Source organism: Prunus avium, chromosome 2, assembly GCF_965620075.1.
Source record: "Prunus avium chromosome 2, drPruAviu1.hap1.1, whole genome shotgun sequence".
NCBI classification, from domain to species: domain Eukaryota; kingdom Viridiplantae; phylum Streptophyta; class Magnoliopsida; order Rosales; family Rosaceae; genus Prunus; species Prunus avium.
Window position 1 is genome coordinate 480,886 of NC_142285.1, and position 12,524 is coordinate 493,409.

The window sequence follows — 12,524 nt, forward strand, 5'->3', positions numbered from 1 at the left end:
GTTGTGGCAGTTTGGATCCTCCAAATGCTAAAACCGTCCTCGCCCAATTAAGAGCGGGTCTTGGTTTGGTGAGGAAAATTGTTATTTTCTTGCCACAAGCTACTAGCTAGAGGTGTAGAAATAATTTTAAATGACGCCACATCACATCAGTTGTTGGAAATATACCTTGAACTAGTAATTTTTTTTCTTCTTCTGAACTTAACCACTCATCCATGACGATATTTTATCCCAAAAGAGTTTTGGTGTAACACGTAACTTTTTGAAGTTAGAGGTTCTATCCTAAATTCAATTGATAATGAGAAGAATAGCCCGACTCCTAATAAAGTCCATTCTAAGTTTGATCAAAATAAAATAAAAATTGTCCATCCTAGGTCACTTAATTTTCCGATTTGGGACATTTCTTCACAACCTCCCGAGTAATTACCTGAGTTTTAGTGGGCAGTATAAGGAGAAATCAAAAGAGTAGGCCCAATGTGATTGACTACTGAAATGATCACGCGCCTTCCTTGGATAAGAAGGGATCGTAGGGACCAAGTCACCAAAGCGATTGACTGACTGAGGATTGAGGATTGAGGATTCGCAAAATCTTGAACAAAAGTCTCGTCTTCCCCCCTGCTTTGCTTTGCTTTATGAGCTTCTTCCTTTTTCCTCTCCTTCACAGTTCACTAATAAAAATTGGCTTTCACGTGTGTTTGTCAACCTCAGTAAGGTTTGTCGGTCAAACTGGTTTCCCTCAACCTTCACCCCAATTATTATTATTGTACTGTTATTTTTTTAAACAAAAAAAAAATGAAAAAGAGTTTCAAGAAAGAAAACGAATAAGAAAAGGTGACTGTTGGGTCTGCGGTTGTATGGTTTGACAGATGCAATTTATAGTCTCCCATTCCTCTCTCTATAAAAAAAGACTCTTTTCCAGGAGATCTTTGCTTTTTAATCAATAATCAGTCCAAACTTCCAAACCAAACCAAACCCCATTGAAGCTGAAGAAGCTCTCTTCCTCTTCCTCTTCCTCTTCCTCTTCTGTATATGAAAGATGGAGCTCTGTTTGAGCTTAGGAGATGTGCAAGCTCCTGCAGAGCCATTTGGGTTAGTCTCATCATCATCATCAGAGAAGCCCCGTGATGATCGGGTCATCATGGCCGCCGCCAAAACGACAGGGTTTTGCATGAGCTTATCAATCGGTCCAAGCTGTGACAGCAGCACGAGTACTAGTCCTAGAGAAGCAGATCAACAACTTGATAGAAATGATCATCAAAATGATGATGATCGAAGTAGGTTTAGTGCTGCTTGTGGTTCCAAATCAGATGTACCAGTTCAACTTGATCTTCTCCCCCACACTCCTGTAGCCCCCAGAAGCGGCAGCCATGGCTTCCCTTGGCCCACTCCTTCAGATCAAAACGGTGAGAGACTCCAATACAATCCCACCTTTACCAATATGATCTTGTGTGTATGTGTATGTGTATGTGTATGTTTGTTTTTTTTCTTTCTTTTGTACAATTTTAGGTAATTTAATTTGTGACAATTTTTAATTATTTTTCTGGGTAATAATTGGGTTGGGATAGTAGGAGGAGGAGGGGGCTCATCAGAAAATGTGAACAGAGTGGAGGAAGTGGCGGCGGTGTCATCGTCGCCTACAAACAGTGGTGCGTCGTCGTTTCAGATGGATATAGGGTTATATAGCAGCAATTACAGGGGCAGTGGAGGAAAGAGGAGTCACTCTCCAGAAGCAGAAGGGGATGAGGGAGAAAGGCAATCTAATTCTAGAGCAAGTGATGAGGATGACATCAATGGCAGCAACACCAGGAAGAAGCTCAGGCTTTCTAAAGAACAGTCTGCTTTTCTTGAAGAAAGCTTCAAAGAACACCACACTCTCAACCCTGTAAGTATCCGTACACAAAAGAATATCATACATCCATATTCCATACATACTGAAATGTTGTGTCTTTATGTGAATCTGGACCACACAAAAACAATATCCATACCAAAAAAAAATATATATATATATATATATATATAGTATTTAATTTAATTTATGATATTATAATGTTGGCAGAAGCAAAAGCTAGCACTGGCAAAACAGCTTAATCTTCGTCCAAGACAAGTTGAAGTTTGGTTCCAGAATAGAAGAGCAAGGTATATATACATCTATATTATATATTAATTCCTAGCAAGATTATGTTATTCTTGATGATAAAAGTAAGGCTTTATCTTTCTCTTTATTTTACCAAAAATAATAATAATAATCTGTAAATGATGATGATAGTGATGATGAATGATGATGTAAGTGCAGGACGAAGCTGAAGCAAACGGAGGTTGACTGTGAGTTTCTCAAGAGATGCTGTGAGACACTAACGGAAGAGAACAGAAGGCTACACAAAGAGCTACAGGAGTTGAGGGCTTTGAAGACTCATCATCATTCAAACCCGTTCTACATGCAATCACCAGCCACAACCCTCACCATGTGCCCTTCCTGTGAGCGCATCGCCACCACCAACACCACTACCTCCACTACCAACAAAACTACAACAAAAGCCCAAGCAGAAGCAGATGGCTTCCCCAGATTCTATCCATTTTGTCAACCCCAATCCCACCACTCTTCTGCAGCTTCATGATCACATGTTGTCACATATTTATTTAATATATACAGCTTCCTTCCAAATTGGGTTACATTAAATTTGATTAATTTGGTGGGTGTGTGTGTGCATATATAGACAAAAGTATTAGGGAAATGATCAACAGCTTTTATTCATCTTGTGGGATTTATGGAATTGGACTTTCTTTTCTGTCTTTTCCCCTTGCTCAAAGCCCCATCTGTTTGATAGAACGAGAAATGAAAAAAGAACAAATTATTAATAGGATCCAAGAAGGAAAATACTTCTCTTCTTCCTCTGTAAGTGGAAACTTCTACATTTTTTCTTTTTGTGTTTTTGATGAATTATTTTTGCACATATGTCAAACCGTGATTCAGAGGACTTCTACAAGCTAATAGTCCTATAACCATCCTCCTCTTTTTCAATCTTCTTCTGTTTTGTTACTTGGTAAGATTTTTGGTTGAATGAATGAATCAAAGGGTTGTTGAGTTTTTGATTGGCCGAGGTTGAAGGCTTGAAACATGCTTTGAATGAAAGCAAGGGGAAGGCTGTAGGGACATGAGGGGCGTCTTTTGGGAATTTTGACGATTTCATTTGATGCATTGAAAATTTCCAAGGGCCGTTTGATTTGATGAGGAGGCGTGGGCGTGGGCGTGGGCGTGGGGTTGATATCATATTTCTTTCATGGAAAGTAGTAGTTGGGGAGTGTTTCCAGCCTAAAGAAAATTGTGGGGACAAGTCAAGAGAGAAGACAATAGGGTTTTTGGTAAGTAGCTAGGGACAGGAATGCCATATTGATGAATGTTTGTCCATTAAAGTGGGGCCCCAATACGCACCAATGCTCATCATGTCATGTGAGTGAGATACCGTGAGGGAGCTATCTATGCTATGAATGTCCATCAAGTTTAGGAATTAGGAGTGAGTGAAATACTCAAGCAATTTACATAAGCTGAAGAGAAATAGGATAATTTATCCTCATACCAATTCGGAGAAATTATAGCTTGTGTGAACAGCCCTAATTCATCATGATACCGAAACCACCAGCAAGAAATTGAAAAGAAAAACCTGAAAACATGCTAGGGTTTCTAGTAGTTGATTTTAGCTTTTACCAACTAGGTCTTTAGCTCTAATACCACATGTAAAACCTGAGGAGCATATTTAATTAAAAACACATTAGATCCAGCCACTGAATTATCTCCAAAACAAAAGCCTTACTCAATATCATGTTGATTACACAGCTAATTCTTTTACGTGTGTGTCATTGATCGGTTCATAATTGTATATCATTTTGTACCCTTCTAGCTTATGATTTGGTTATGTTTTTGAGTTAAACTTGTGCTTTTAATCCTTTTTGTGTTTATCTTTCAGTTCATTGAGCTTTAGGTAATAATGAGGGCTTTGGATAGTAAATGATGCAATCCATGCATGTTAGGGCCTAATTTGGATGAATGGATGAAGAGCTTAAAGACAAACTCAATTTTGGCTACAGTCCCCTGCCAGCCCAGTTTCGTAGGTCATATTGCAAGCTTTGTTTCAGCAACCTACATAGCTCGGATGAGGCCACATTCTTCATGAAAGTTGTTCCAATGGATGTATACTATAACATATCCGAAATTCAGCCCCATTGGATAATTGTGGAGTCTGTTACCTAACAAACACAGAGCCATGCTCAGGATGGATTTTATCAGCGCGCAAAATGAGTTAGCAATTTGTTTTGGCCTTAACTTCCTCCTCCGACCTTGGATTGGCCCAAATGATATATGGCTGGAAAGAAGACATTCTGAACTTCAAGTTTGAGTGCTTAAAGTCTTAATTTGCTTAAGGGAAGCCCAATTCGTAAGCCCTTGAAATTGCTGGTCATGCTGACCTCAGCATGTGCTGGTTGGATGCTTGGTCATGGTGAGCTAGGTATGAGCTATCATTTCTGGTTGGAAGCTTGGTCATGGTGACATGAAGATGAGCTAGGGCTGCTGGTGGGATCTATTGGTGAAGTGCATCAACCAATTCAAGATTTTCTAATACAAGTGCATCACCCAATTTAGATTTTCTAATATAAGTGCATCAACCATTTCAGATTTTATAAAACAAGTGTTGTATGCATTAGCCATATTGAATTCAGATTTTCACTTCCCCTAGGCCTATAAATAGGGAAGTTCTCTAAGCTTGTAAAAACACCCCAAGGGGGGGAGCTCTCAAACACTTCTCTAGAGCTCCCTTCCCTTCTCTCCCTCAAATTCTCTTAGTTTCTCTTTCTAGTTTTCAATTGTTATAATGAGATCTTTGTGCTGAAATTTTCCTTTAAGTCTTTCCAAGTTCTACTTTAATTTTCATTGTTATGTAAATTCTTTTCTTTAGTTTCAAGTTTGATTAGTTTCCAAGTTTCAATTATGATTTTTGTTCTTATTCATTATGCTTATAAGTTAATATGCTAGTTTGAATGATTGATCACCATTTAGGCTTGCATGTTAGCTATCTTGGTTTGAATTAAGAGTAGACACCATACTTTAATTCGAATTGAACTATGAATAGGAAGAGTATGTATGGACATTCGACAACAGGGATTAGATACATGCTTGGTTGTTTAAATTGTTCTTCTATGCTTAATGGGTTCCTAATGCTTAATTTTAGGTTAGACAACAAATGATCAAATTAGGGAATTAGGAACACAAGGTTATGACCAAACACCATGGCTTAATCATACTTTAGCTAGAATCAATCCATTAATCTAATTGAACTTGGGAACTTATCTGCTTGAGTTAGTTATTTCTTTCTTCCTTGTTTTATTTATTTCCCTTCTTTTTCATTTCTGTTTTGTGTAGGGAAAATGAATTGAATCATTCAATCACCAATCTTCGTGGGATCGACCTCGCACTTACATACGCTATACTACCGAACGGCTCGTGCACTTGCGAGTATCACAAGTTGAGGATGCAACTCTATCCATTTTGGTGCAGCTGTATCTACGCAACAAGTTTTTGGCGCCGTTGCCGGGGATTGGCAACATAGTTTGGTTCTATTTCTTTTCCCTACTTGTTTTATTTTTATTTTTCATTTTCATGTTTTTCTAGACAATTTCTTGTTTTAAAGTTAATGACGTTAATGGACCAGTTGTGTTTGTAGTCCAATAGAAAAGGACAATTGCCCAACAAGCAAGAGAACTGGGTTTAAGTCCCAGCTTACACAACCCATTGGTGCTTGTTGCTTTGAAGCATGGAATTGGATGTGTGTTAATTTTCCTTTTCATTTTAGTTTTTATTTCCTAATCCTTTTAATTCCATTTCAAGTTTGTGTGTTTGTTTTAGCAATTTATGATAGCTTAATAAAAATGGAGAGAGATGGCAATCTCAATCACAAGAATGGGAAGTGTGGAGCAATGGGAGAAGTCGCGACCTCCAAGTGCATCACATTCGACCTAATCGCTTCAAGGGGGAGCATTTCAATCCTTTCTCTTCTTTGAATTATGTTTATTTCCGTCATTGTTTTTACCTTTTGGTCCGCGTTGAGTTCTTTGTTTTTCTGTGCTGAATCCAACCATATAAAGAACGTGAAATTTGGACTTACAGTTGGAAAGTTATAGCCTAAAAACTGAACACAGGTCGAAGCTGAAAAACAGAGAAACGAATCTGTCCAAATGGTGATAAACGGGTGATAGAAAGTGCTGTTTGTGTTTTTCTTTGGTTTATTGGTTTGTTTCTTTTAGTACAACAATTTATGTTGTTTGTTTGAATTTGTTGAGAGTACTTAGTTCATTTTCGTTTATGGTTTGTTGTTCCATTTTATCTTAATTTGTTTTTGTTTCTTATCTTAAAAATTTTAAAAAGATTTTTCATATGAGCTGACTTATGGTAACTCCAGTGAGCACTTCCGTCAATACAGTGTCTAGGAGTTCTATAGGCGACACCTTCAGTGTCTAAGAAGTTTGGGTTTTAAGCGGGACCATTGTGACCCCTCCAACCTTCCCGGATCCCCTGGCTGTGTTTTCTGAGGCCCTTAACTGGTCATCTGTGAGTTGCTTGTATATTCGTGTGTTTTTAAATTAAGTTTATTTTTATTTTCTTTGTTTTCTTTTCTGTTGAGTCTTTGTTTTTTATTTGTTTTTGTTTTTGTTTCGTTAAGTTAGTTTATGTTTTTATTTACGTGGTTTGGTTGGTTAGTTTATTTCTGAATGTTAAAACACATTTTTATTTCAAACATTGCATAAAATAAAATAAAAAACAACAAAACAACAAAAACAAAATTAAAAAAAACAATAAAAAAAAACAAAACAAAACAAAAAAAAGAAATATTCTTCATCTTCTTCATCATCATGGCTTGCCTCTATTTTCTCGCACTTGTAGAATCTGCAGCAGCTCCACATGGTCCTCATTTTTTCTTTGCAGTGCTTCCACGTGCTGATTGGCACAGTAGAGCCGCTTCTGCAAGTCCGCCACCATAGCCTTCAAGGAAGCTATTTCCTCGCTCATCGCGGCACACTCCCTTGTCCTCGCTAGTAGGCGCATGCCCAAATTGGTAGCGGAGACCGCGTGGAGCACAGTTAAATTGTGGGACTCCTCTACCGCTGCCTTGTCAGACCTCTGTGCCACATGCAGATGATCTGTCGGAGTGAGCTTGCTGCTAATCATGCCTCCTAGCAGCACTGCTCTGTTCGGCAGTGCCTCAGAAAAGTTCGGTATTGCCTCAGCAAAGTTTGAGGCCGTACCGTGATGATATGTGGAGTTTGGGAAGACACGGTTTGGAGGAGCCCTTATCTGGGCATTCGGAGGTGCAAGGGACAGCTCAAGGTCGAGATCATCAAGGTGAGTGCATGAGGATGCCATTTTTTTTGTTTCTGGATTTTTTGATGTTTTCCTTGAGTTTGCAGGAAGAAATGCTGGGTATCATCCGCTTGTAGAGGCGTGCTTTAAATAGACATATGCTGATGAAGGTGCCAACACCATTTCGGATTTCCCGGGCATGCTCGACCTAATCGCTTCAAGGGGGAGCACCTTTACTTTCACTTTACTTTTCTTTTTTCCGTGTTTTCTGGTGTTTTATTGTTTTGCCCGTTACTTTCATTTTCTAGAGCTTTGTGTTTTTGCCTTTCCCTTTCGGCTATCTTCTTTATTTTATTTTAGTTAGGGAACTGTGCTTCCATTTCCGTTTGTCGTCTTCGTTTGATTTAAGTTTGGAAAGTGTGCTTTCTTTTCCGTTTTCTTTTTCCTTCTGCAAATTTACTCTTTTATTTCCAAAACAAAATAAAGACAAAAACAACCAAAAAAATAAAATAAAATAAAATAAAAACATCAATAATGCAGTAGAAGTCATTTCTTCACAGTGCTCGGTGTCTCGACCATTGGAGCTTTGAGTTTGGCCCTCTGGCTGTCCTCTTCCTGGGCTTCATGCACAGCCTCTTGGGGCTCACCACTTGAGCTCCCAAAGATCGCAATCTTAGCTTGAGCGTAACTACTCTCACGATCTGCTTGCTTGCGTTTACCCGGTCGGTCTAGGTCTTCCAGCTGTTTTCGCATGTCGCGAGAGTACAACTCTACCATTTTTGATAGGTTTCTATTCTCGTCCCGCAATACTTCTAGCTGGTGTCGATTCACCTCCACTATCCTTGACCTCTCCCTTTTCAAGCTTTTTATAGCAGTCTGACACTCCTCAACCATACTTCGCTCCGCCGCCAACTGACCTTTCAGCACCTCTACCTCATGGGACTTCGCAAGTAGGCGATGACCCAAACTTGCGACTGTTGCCGTACTCTGCACGCTCAGTGCTAGGGCATCGCTCACGACCCGGTTGTCATCCCTTGTCCCCAGAACACGTATATCTTTAGGAGTCACTAAATTTCTAGCCACTCCAATGGCAACATCGTTGTCCAGGAGTATTGAGTCAGTTACTGTCACAGGCCCCCGTGCGGAAGCAAAGTAGGGCATCCATACTGGTGCCGCTTCTTGGCCTCGTGTCTGAGTCGGTGGAGCTAGGTTGAGATCCAACGAAAAGGGGTAGGAAGAGGCCATTTGATTTCTCACTTCTTATCTTCTTTCTTTCTTTTCTCTTTTGTGTGTTTCTGAGTTTGTGTTTTTTACCCTTTCTTTTTTTTACCTTTTATAGACTTAGTTTTTGCTAACCCTAGCCATTGGGATTCTGAGTTCTGTGCGGCCCTTACGGCTTATCTCTATATGTCGCCGCACCCGTTTCCCAACCCCCTTAATTGCATTTTCACCTTTCACCACCTTCAAGTGAAAAAGTCATCGCGCCTTCCTACGAGTCTAATAATTCTAGCTTGGGGGATGTGAAAGCGGCCTCTGCACGCCGACACGTCCCTCACCTATTTTCCCCGTGACTTCCCAGGAACCAAGGCATCAAGGACCACACTTTTTCTGTTTCGTAAATACCCGCCTTCGCACTCCCAATTCACGTTTCATTAAATTAAATAAATAAATAAATAAAATAAATTAATAATAACATGTGGGCTTCGGGTTTTCACCGTTGTTAGGTTTCAAGGTGGGTTAACTTTCTTTTGGGTTGGGCTTTCAATTGTTTGGGTTTTGGTTTGCGTAAGACTGTCTGTTTAGGGCTTACTGTTTTGTCTGTTTAGGGCTTTCTGTTTCGAGTGTTTTACTGTTTCATTTTTTTTCTTTTTTGTTTATTTGTTTGTTTGTTTTGTAATTTTTTTTTTTTTTTTTTTTTTTGTGGTTTATATTTACTTTAGTACCTTTCATTTCTTGTTATGACATTGCTTGTTCCTAATTTTTAAACATTGAGGACAATGTTCATTTCTAGGTTTGGGGGTATTGGAGTTTAGCATGTAAAATTGGTTTTTCCTTAATTTAATTTAAATTTTTTTTTATTTGCTTGTTTTTATTTTTATTTTATTTTGTTAAGTCTTGCTTTAATTTTGATTTTGATTTTGATTTTGATTTTGATTTTATTCACTTTCCGAACACATTTGATGAGATTGTGATAAATGTTTGCATGACATAAATGAAAATTGAATTTTTTTTTTTTTTTTTCCTTGTAAGTTTTTATTGTAAAAAAAAAAATTAATTAATTGATTAATTTGGCATCATTCTAGCATGATATGTTCGAAACCTTCTTTGCACTTGCCATTTGTTTCATAATTCTCCAATTAAAGGATTTGCATGACCCAAAGAATTGTATCAAGCATAAATTAGACTTATATAACCATAAATGTGAGCTTTTGAGCCTTGTGCTTCATTTCATGAGTGTTATACACATACTCTTATTTTCTTGTCATCAAAGTTGTTGTTTGATCTCATTATTCATTGATTTGGTTGAATACTTAAAAGTCATTCATTCTTTTGCAATTCGATTTCATGACATTTAAGAAATGATATTAGGCCCTCTTTGGATCGTTTGTACCTTTCAAGCTAACCTTATGCATGCTTAAGCATGATTTTCCATTGTTAACCATTTTGAGCCTACATGTAAACCTTTTCTTTCATTTACCAATTATATTTCCTCGCCTTAGCCTGAAAAACAAATATTTACCTTTCTAAGGAACTCATGAGCTTTAATTGGGATGTGTTTTTCATACTAAGTTTAGGAATTGGTGTTACATTTTGAAGGAAAAAAAAAAATCACACAATTGGTGAAAGAAAAGAGAAAAGTTGTGATTAAGTGGTGGTTGAATGAAATTTCATTTTTGGGTTTCATTTTTGGGCCTTCAAAATAAATTGGTGTTTAAGGAAAGGAGTATGAATCATTGTAAATGAAGGTATAAGGAGTTTTGATCGCGTAAAAGAAAAAATCTAATCGTGATTATTCGAAGTCTTGTAAACAATTGTTTTATGCTCTTATATTTTGAGTTTCTTGGACTTTGTTTTATCCATACCCTTCATTTCTTACTCACCTTACACCCTTGGCCCCATTACAACCTATGCTAAAGACCTAAATTGATCTTAAATGTCATGTGGTTGAATTGCATTCATTTTTCTACTTTTAAGTGTTTGGCATCCTTCTTGAGATCATATTAATGCAAGTCCTTCATCTTTTTATTTCGAGTTAAGTCCTTATGGTTTAACTCTAACCTCATGTTTATAACTGAGTATTGCATTGTAGCCCTCTTCCGAGTGATTCATTTGTGAGAGGACAACTTTGGTGAGATTTGAAGTTGCATTTGTACTTGGTATGATTTTTGAAATTGTGTGGAAACTAAGATTGGGGAATTTGTTGCATTTGGCTATCACACTACTACACTTTGAGCATATTATGTTTTGAACTTTGCCGCTTTGTGAATAATGTCTAAAATTGAGCTTTTATTGTCAAAACGTTTAAGTCATGTGCATGAGTCATTTCTCTTCACAAAATGTTCGGAAAGATTGTTTTGAGTTTTTATTTTGATTTTGTTTTTTTTGTTTTTTGTGTTTTGTGTTTTGTTTTTATTTTTATGTTTGTTTTTGGTTTTGGTTTTGCTTAAGAACTAACAAATCTAATAAATTTTCTAACCATTTTGTTTTGTAGAGTTAGAAAAACGTTTGTGGGTATCGTAACTGTTAAACCCTCAGGAGACACAACTCCTCCTACTAGGGATGCCTAGAGGTTTAAAGGCTTGTTGCATTCGCTCAATGCAATCGAGTTACCTACGAAAGTGGTCTAGTTAACTTCTTGTTTTGTTTTTAACTTTGTTTTGTGTTGTTTTGCTCGAGGACTAGCAAAATCTAAGTTTGGGGGTATTTGATCGGTTCATAATTGTATATCATTTTGTACCCTTCTAGCTTATGATTTGGTTATGTTTTTGAGTTAAACTTGTGCTTTTAATCCTTTTTGTGTTTATCTTTCAATTCATTGAGCTTTAGGTAATAATGAGGGCTTTGGATAGTAAATGATGCAATCCATGCATGTTAGGGCCTAATTTGGATGAATGGATGAAGAGCTTAAAGACAAACTCAATTTTGGCTACAGTCCCCTGCCAGCCCAGTTTCGTAGGTCATATTGCAAGCTTTGTTTCAGCAACCTACATAGCTCGGATGAGGCCACATTCTTCATGAAGGTTGTTCCAATGGATGTATACTATAACATATCCGAAATTCAGCCCCATTGGATAATTGTGGAGTCTGTTACCTAACAAACACAGAGCCATGCTCAGGATGGATTTTATCAGCGCGCAAAATGAGTTAGCAATTTGTTTTGGCCTTAACTTCCTCCTCCGACCTTGGATTGGCCCAAATGATATATGGCTGGAAAGAAGACATTCTGAACTTCAAGTTTGAGTGCTTAAAGTCTTAATTTGCTTAAGGGAAGCCCAATTCGTAAGCCCTTGAAATTGCTGGTCATGCTGACCTCAGCATGTGCTGGTTGGATGCTTGGTCATGGTGAGCTAGGTATGAGCTATCATTTCTGGTTGGAAGCTTGGTCATGGTGACATGAAGATGAGCTAGGGCTGCTGGTGGGATCTATTGGTGAAGTGCATCAACCAATTCAAGATTTTCTAATACAAATGCATCACCCAATTTAGATTTTCTAATATAAGTGCATCAACCATTTCAGATTTTATAAAACAAGTGTTGTATGCATTAGCCATATTGAATTCAGATTTTCACTTCCCCTAGGCCTATAAATAGGGAAGTTCTCTAAGCTTGTAAAAACACCCCAAGGGGGGGAGCTCTCAAACACTTCTCTAGAGCTCCCTTCCCTTCTCTCCCTCAAATTCTCTTAGTTTCTCTTTCTAGTTTTCAATTGTTATAATGAGATCTTTGTGCTGAAATTTTCCTTTAAGTCTTTCCAAGTTCTACTTTAATTTTCATTGTTATGTAAATTCTTTTCTTTAGTTTCAAGTTTGATTAGTTTCCAAGTTTCAATTATGATTTTTGTTCTTATTCATTATGCTTATAAGTTAATATGCTAGTTTGAATGATTGATCACCATTTAGGCTTGCATGTTAGCTATCTTGGTTTGAATTAAGAGTAGACACCATACTTTAATTCGAAT

The 12,524-nt window shown here is 37.7% G+C and overlaps 1 protein-coding gene across 2 annotated transcripts; it reads left to right on the forward strand.

Moving 5' to 3' along the window:
• The first annotated feature begins 605 nt into the window (after window positions 1-605).
• On the forward strand, window positions 606-2,788 carry LOC110752507 (homeobox-leucine zipper protein HAT14-like). 2 transcript variants are annotated; one of them, XM_021953177.2, is made up of 4 exons: window positions 606-1,400; window positions 1,566-1,879; window positions 2,054-2,133; window positions 2,291-2,788. In XM_021953177.2, exons 1-4 carry the CDS (start codon window positions 1,034-1,036, stop codon window positions 2,610-2,612), a joined length of 1,083 nt encoding a protein of 360 aa, XP_021808869.1. In that variant the 5' UTR covers window positions 606-1,033; the 3' UTR covers window positions 2,613-2,788. The 2 variants fall into 2 exon arrangements, with proteins under 2 accessions (XP_021808869.1, XP_021808868.1); XM_021953176.2 differs by having other exon boundaries at window positions 607-1,400; window positions 1,563-1,879.
• The last annotated feature ends 9,736 nt before the right edge of the window (window positions 2,789-12,524 follow it).

Coding starts and splice junctions, on each gene's coding strand:
- LOC110752507 (XM_021953176.2), top strand. CDS start 1,034: ATGGAGCTCTGTTTGAGCTTAGGAGATGTGCAAGCTCCTGCAGAGCCA. Junction 1,401..1,562: donor CACTCCTTCAGATCAAAACG/GTGAGAGACTCC, acceptor GGGTTGGGATAG/TAGGAGGAGGAGGGGGCTCA. Junction 2,134..2,290: donor TTCCAGAATAGAAGAGCAAG/GTATATATACAT, acceptor ATGTAAGTGCAG/GACGAAGCTGAAGCAAACGG.